The following is a 7,072-nucleotide window of genomic DNA, read 5'->3' as shown; positions in this document are numbered from 1 at the left end:
TTTCTCGAACCTCCGTATTTTGACACGACATTCTAAAATTTTGACCTTGCCATTATCATGTGGAATAAAAAGCTGAGTTCCTACCAAATGCTTTCCACTGTTTGAGAAAATATTTCCTTTCCTAAAGGAGCTGCATGGATAATGAGCGCTTTCATTGTTTCGAAGGAAACTTATCAGAAATACCTATTTTGCCGGGTTCCCGAGAACTATTCGCGTCATCAGTCATGCACAAAAGAGAATAGCTGTAGGGTCAATGTTCTGAAGCGGACAGCAAAGAGTATTTGATAGTTTGGAATCCCGGCGTGTCACGTGAAGTAGCCTGAAGGATAGTCATGTCTGTGTACATTATGCTTTGCCCCATACATTATCAGAAATTTTAGATTTATCTGCTGCTCATGTCAATGTATTTATTATATTTGGGGGCTTGACAAAAATCATAACTAAAGATTATAGTTATTAAGATTATATTATATTGACAGTTGTATCAGTTTCATTTACAAGCGCAAATTACATGCACATCTCAAGGAGAAGTGTGTAAAGTTCTAGTCCGTCTGGTTTGTATCTGAGTGAATCCTCCCCCTCCCTACTAGGTCCTGCACCCCCCGGTTTATGTAGCGAGAATGTGACAACTTATTACTTAATGACGTAGGTTCCTGCAAAAACCTGGTGCCAACTTCTCCTTAGCAACCGTTCAACAATGGGCCATGCGACCGCTGACCGGACAGGACGTATTCTTGGTGGACAGAGCATTTTATAGTTTCGGCGGCTGGCTGGATGATACTATTCAATCATCGCTAGATGCTTTAAAAGAGGGCTGGAACTTAGATTTTGAACTTCCACGGTAGACAGAAATGGTCAGGGATAAATGGTTTTAGTCGGAGCGATTTTTAAGAAAAGAATGTTCAAACGGAGAGAAAAATAACGAATTAACAGTTGTAACATAGATTGTAATGATAGTCGTAGCCCCCCTTTCCCCTTAACAAATCGAATGTGGTTTAGGGTTGTCTGTCCTGTCATCACAGTGGTCAAAATGTCGTGGACTCACGAGGCGCAGCCGAGTGAGTCCACAACAAATTTTGACCGCTATGATCAAAACAGGATGGTAAAGCGGTTCTATTGGTGGTTTTCAGTGTCACGCGATTCAAAATAGATCAAAATAAAAATCAAAACCGGTCATTTCCCAGACTGGGAAATGAAAGAAGGAAAATATGCAAAGACTCTCGCCAAAATTCTGGTCACAACAATTTTTTCTTATGCGAGATATGCGGAGAAATTTTTTCCCCAAATTTATAGAGACTTGTATAGAGACGCCATGCTGGTGCCCATCCGTATGGGCACCAACATGGCGGCCGGAAACCAACAGAAACATCTGTCACTGAGTTTTGCTATAAAAGCGTGAATTTATCCCTCGAGGAACACTAAAACATTAAAATAATACCTTTTCTAAGACATGAACCGTTCAGACAGCCAAGTTCCCCGAAATAAGTCGCTTTTTAAACCATCATGACAGCTCTCTAGGCCGTCATGTAAATGCCGCGTCACGCAAAAGCTTAAAAATTCAAGCGCAGTGTATCACAAAACCAAGAACCCATTCGGAGCGAAAATTTTTATGAAAATTAGTGTTCAGCTCCTCTTATACATCAATGAAGTAAAATCTCAGGAAGATCAATAGCTTTGTAGTTAGAATTTTAGTGACGTCATGTGAAAACCAGCTATTTGAGGTAAAAAAAGAAAGGTCAAAGAGGTCACCGGAACTGTGTGATTTTTTCTGCAAGCGCAAACTAAAGCGCGTTTGCGTCTTTTGCGTCTTTTTCAAAGTTTGTCCAAATGTACTGTTAAGCAAATCAACAGCTATTATTCTACAAAATGTCACGACATCCACATGTGGTCATCAAGTCAGTGTAAACTACGTTAGCCTCACTTCCAAATGTGGTAAACTATGTTCTGTCCGCTCAAAACAGATACCCTATAATACCTACACGCAGTTTGCCATATTTGGGAACCAGTTTGTGTTATGATTTGTATCACGAAAGCGCTAGAAAGTCTAAGTTATTACGTAAAAATTAGTAGATTTCTTCTAGGAATGAGCTAATAAAGTGTTAGAGAATATAAACGATATTACGCGTTGAGATAGTACTCTTGTAAGATGGATACTCCAAGTTAATAAGACCTTTTCACGGTTTCTGACGCCATCTTGCTTTGGGGGACAGCAAAAAGTACAGTGAATGTGTGGGAAAAGTTAAAAGTTCGATGCCCAATAAGTTGAGAGTGATTGATTTTTCGAGTATTTTATGACTTACAAAGAAAAGATACCCAGCAGAAGGTTTTTTTGGTCAATTTTGAAGAGCATAGATTTGCTGTGAGGCGAGGAATTGCACTTTTAATTTTATATACAAATGTCTCTTAATGTTCCCGCGATTTCCGACTCGGTTTTACAGACAAATATATGGAAAATGGAAAAATTTAGTAATGGCTTTTCTAGTGAGGCTGCAAATGCGACCAGTTGATTCGTTTCTCTAGTATCTTTAGTTTTTAATTCATAAATACTTCAGAACTCGAAGTTTCCGTGAGTTGTTAGACGTTTAGTAGATTCGGCATATTTGTGTTTGCTTCCCAAAGAAGATGGCCTCAGAAACAGTGAAAAGGTCTATTGCAATAAACCAAAAAAAAAACAAAAAAAAACCGGCACATCATCGCCCCAGTTTTATAGTTGGTGAAAACAGATTTTCAGTATAAAATCAAGATTAGCACTCCACTAAAGTTTGTTACCTTACAATTAGGTCTTGTCCTTTTATACTTCTGTGAATTCGATCGATTCTGAGCAACACAATCCTTTCTCTTGATGTTGACAGCCACACGAGCAAGTAAACCCTTCCTTTACTTGACTTGAACAAGGCGTATAATTTTCAACAACACTACTTCCAGTCTTTCAATAAACCTTCTGTTGTTTGACACATTTTTCCAGACCGTACAGAAGTTTGGAGGTGATTATGCAAAGAGTATTTCGGAAGAAAACTCTGAATCGTTCGCTTTTCTAACATGCTTCGTTCAACTCAACGAAAGCCTCGCGCCGGCTAATTTCCCGCCTTTTCATAAAATCACTTCGTTTAGATCACACTGAAATGACCACATCATCTTGTCGATATGAAGAAACAATTATTCCATTCGCCCTTGTCGGATAAGTTGTTATTTATCACCTCGTATCCAACGTGGTCTCATGGAATAATTGCTAGATATTCACGCAGTCCGGCGGAAGATTGCAAAATTCATATACAAACAAAACCAACCGCCTCCACGTAACAAAGAGTGGAATGCATATGTCTTTGTTCGAAGAAAACGTTAGCAGCAACAATAGATCGCCTTTGTAAAACATCCGTCATCCTCAGTCTTGTTTGACTAGTTTTTCGTATTTCGTATTAAGTCCACATGCTGTTTGCTAAAATCATCGGAGTTTTAAATCTTAAAAGGTCCAAATTACAGAAAAACGAAACAAAAAATTCTTGAATTTTTTAAGCCCTTGCTACGCATTTGAAATCAAAACACGCTTAACTATTCTTGCTTTCAAATGTTGTGTAGATCAGGGAGAATTTAGTTCTGTAAAACAATACAAGCTAATTGTTTACTTACCTTTCCTGTCGTTTTACTCAAAATGTTTCCCTTTTTTCCTCGCAAAAATCCTCCCATGGCCGCAAGCCTCACCTTCATTTACTGCGGTGTATTTTGTTTCTTTTATACCGGTGTGACGAACACTACTCGCGTCCACTCACTACGCGCTCGAGAGGAAGGTCATCGTACCCCGGTACCCATCTCAGTGAATTGCTTCATCCTTCACATGCACATTTCAAAGACGACGCCAACAGTTTGTCTTTGCATCACCTTTTGCATCGTTTATGAACTGCCTGAATCTTGGACAGCTCGGTGACGTAAGCAAAATATTTGCATATTAATGACACCTCGAAAATGTAAGAGTTTGTATGGAATTTAGAGGTGCGACTTTCGAACGATAAATAGTGTCAAAATCGCGGAATAAAGTTCACAAATCTATATTGTACATACCTTTAACTATTTTTTAGCATTTTTATTCTTTTGTTAAGCAGGCAGTCCTTCAAAAAAGCCCTATCGGCTTCCCTTGGTTTCCTTGCCTTATAGATTGATATTTTGTAAGTATATTTATAAATGGCAAAACTAATGCAAACAAAACAAACAATTGGAAAGTACAGATCGCGTTACGCTGTCCCCGAATGCAAGCTTCAGATAAAATTTTGCACTTTTTTGATTCTTCTCGATTATTTTGTACTCTCCGTTATTTCTTTGACGAGTTCCCGGACTTTTATCACTATTGATGATTTTATAATAAGCGTAAATTTAGTAATAAATTTTACCATGAATATTACCGCTAAAGCCTGGATTTCACCAGCGACGCAAGCACAAGCGCAGGCACAAATGCAAGCAATAGGGATGACTCAAGTGAAAACGAAATTCGACGCAAACACAAGCACAAGCAAAATCATCCAAACCTTCCAAACTGCTTAGGCGCGAGGCAATCTGGGTCCAGTGTTTTTCATTGGCCAAACATAACCACGTCCAGATTTCCATCAGGCGATGGTTGATGAAGCCGAAGGTTAAAATCAACATCACCTTATAGAAATCCAGAGCGAATAATCTAGTTGTTTTAGTAGAATTGTTAATCTAGTTGTTTTAGTAGTAGTTGTTTTAGTAGAATAGCTAGAGTCGCACGAGGCGATAGCCGAGTGCGACTCTTACGCTTCTTTCGTGCTTAACAACCTCCCGCGTGCATCCATAACTCAATAGTACACGCTATGGCGTTTACCATTTGTTAAATAGGCATTCCCTGATTGCAAGCCGAAAAGGACTAGGTATGAGTCCACAAATTATGGGATTAGCAGCTATTGATCCACACAGTCATAAAGTGCACACCAAGCTTTACAGAATCCCTAAGTTTGGTGCAAATAGACCCAATAGTAAGCAAGATACAACCATTTGAAAACATCAAAATTTACCAAAAAATGTATGGTGGTCCGGATTCTGTGTCCGCATGACCAAATATTTCTGTGTAATTTTGCGTTTTTAAATGGCGAGATTTTGTGAATCTCGGTGTGCTTTTTCTGTTTATATGGATAAATAGTTGCTAATCCCATAATTTACAGACTCGCACCTAGTCCTTTTCGGCTTGAAATCAGGCAATTAATTGCAAAATAGACCTGTTCAAGCCATTAAGGTCAATCCTCACATTTGCATTGCGCATCCTTATTGCGCATAATTTATGGCGTCATTAGCGCGCGCTCGTGCACGCGCATATTGAAAACATGACGGATTTGCCTTGATATTAAGCTCTTTCAATTGAAAAATGGCTCTAGCTCACCAACGAGCACGGGCACCCCAATTTTTTTTTTTCCAGTCATTGTAATCAACTAATCATAAGCTTCGCGTGAGGAAAGACTGATCTAATTTCTATTGCTGAAAATTGAATAAATAAGAAAAATAGCAGATACACTGTGGTGTTTGCTATTTTGCAGTCGGTAACCACGTCAAGAAATTTGGTTCAAATTTTTAATCAAGGATTTAACTTTCTGTCTGAATCAAACTTAAAATGTTTCTTTTTGTCCGACACAATGTATTGACTGTAGTTCAATGCGTTTTCTTATGAGTCTGGGCTCACAAAGATTTTACAATTACTGAGAATGCGTTTTTATAATAAGCATTAAATAATGCCAAAATGGGGCATTTTCAAGGCCTCACTGCTCCTTAATGAGCATGGGCACCCCCCTTTTTTATTTCAAAATTGAAGTTATCATATGACAAACATTCAGTGGACAAAGTTTGAACAAAAATCTATTGTCAGTTTTATTTCAGAGGAATTACCTTAAAGTAACCTGATCATATAAGAAAATAGGACAGAATCAAGACAGAGTCCAATCTCGTTCCCAGAGTCTCCGTTCCTCTTGACCAGCGGTCGGAAAACGAGAGCTCTGGGAGCAATCATTTCAGGCATGCGCCGTAGATGCAGACTACGCAGTGAAACCGGGTAGGCAGAATCACCAGAATTTGGTTATTTCAAAATGGTTGCTCCCAGAGCTCTCGTTTTCCGACCGCTGGTCAAGGGGAACGAACACTCTGGGAACGAGATTGGACACAGTCCTGGACAAAGTGAAAATTTGAAACGCTTAGAACTTTCTTGTGTGAAACTGGCCACGCCCGTGAGGTTTAGCAACGCTTGTTAAAAGCTGTCAAAGCTATCGATGAATCGAACTGTACACCCATCTCAGTTGTTTATACCAAACAGTCTTTAAGGTTGGAGTACTTTTTCGAATCCGAACGCGAAAGATCAGTTCATATTCTCAGCAGTGTCAGTAGCGGAGAGGCAATCATTTTGTTCACGTACCCTACCAACAAACCGAGCGAGTGAATATTAACTAACTAACTGCTACAACTCGCTCATAATTTCGCATTCACGAATGAACATTCGATATTTTAATTGCCACTGTTTTAGAATAGGCCAAGTTCGATATATTGTCTTGCCATAAATCCACGAATTAGTACCCCCCTCCTCCTCGAATAAGTGCCCCTCCTCTCGGCCAAAATTTAAAATAAGCGTCCCCCTTCTCCTATTTTGTGGACGAGTAATGAGACAACAAAGGATGTACAGTTTTCGTCGTGTAGTCTTAGATTTGTACATTGTTTCAGTTTGTGAACACGTTAAGTTTGGAAACAAATTACAAATACTAACAATACCACGATTTAAACTTTAGGATTAGCCTTTTATGTCGATAAACAGCTTATGTTGTTGTTTACTCGCAGATAATGTATTAAAAAGATAACCATGTCAGGCCACGATTTGGGAAAAATTATCGACCAACCGAGTGACCAAGCGATCTCTACTAACCACTGTAGCTTGTATTCACGAGTTTAAATGGTTGAAAGCCACAAGGTACTGAAGGTAAACTGGCTTAATCAAGGAGAGACTTAGGCTTTTGAGCTGTGTACTGAATTAAGACTTGCATGCAACTGACTGAACTTAGCTCGAAATTACTTGAATATCTCTGCTTAGAGT

General features: G+C 39.0%; 1 protein-coding gene across 2 annotated transcripts in view; it reads left to right on the top strand.

Moving 5' to 3' along the window:
* The window catches only part of LOC110042957 (uncharacterized), a 13,504-nt gene extending 11,388 nt beyond the window's left edge, over positions 1 to 2,116 (top strand). For both annotated transcript variants that reach the window (XM_089286971.1, XM_089286970.1), the window contains one exon: positions 650 to 2,116. In XM_089286971.1, the coding sequence (XP_089143097.1) occupies positions 650 to 845 (196 nt within the window). In that variant the 3' untranslated portion in view covers positions 846 to 2,116. The remainder of the gene's footprint in view (positions 1 to 649) is intronic.
* Positions 2,117 to 7,072: the final 4,956 nt, after the last annotated feature.

The sequence above is a fragment of the Orbicella faveolata genome, unplaced genomic scaffold, assembly GCF_042242905.1.
Source record: "Orbicella faveolata isolate gen_17 unplaced genomic scaffold, um_ofav_v1 contig_14, whole genome shotgun sequence".
NCBI lineage: Eukaryota > Metazoa > Cnidaria > Anthozoa > Scleractinia > Merulinidae > Orbicella > Orbicella faveolata.
The sequence above is the reverse complement of the archived record's forward strand: the minus strand, read 5'-3'. Positions and strand labels throughout refer to the sequence as shown.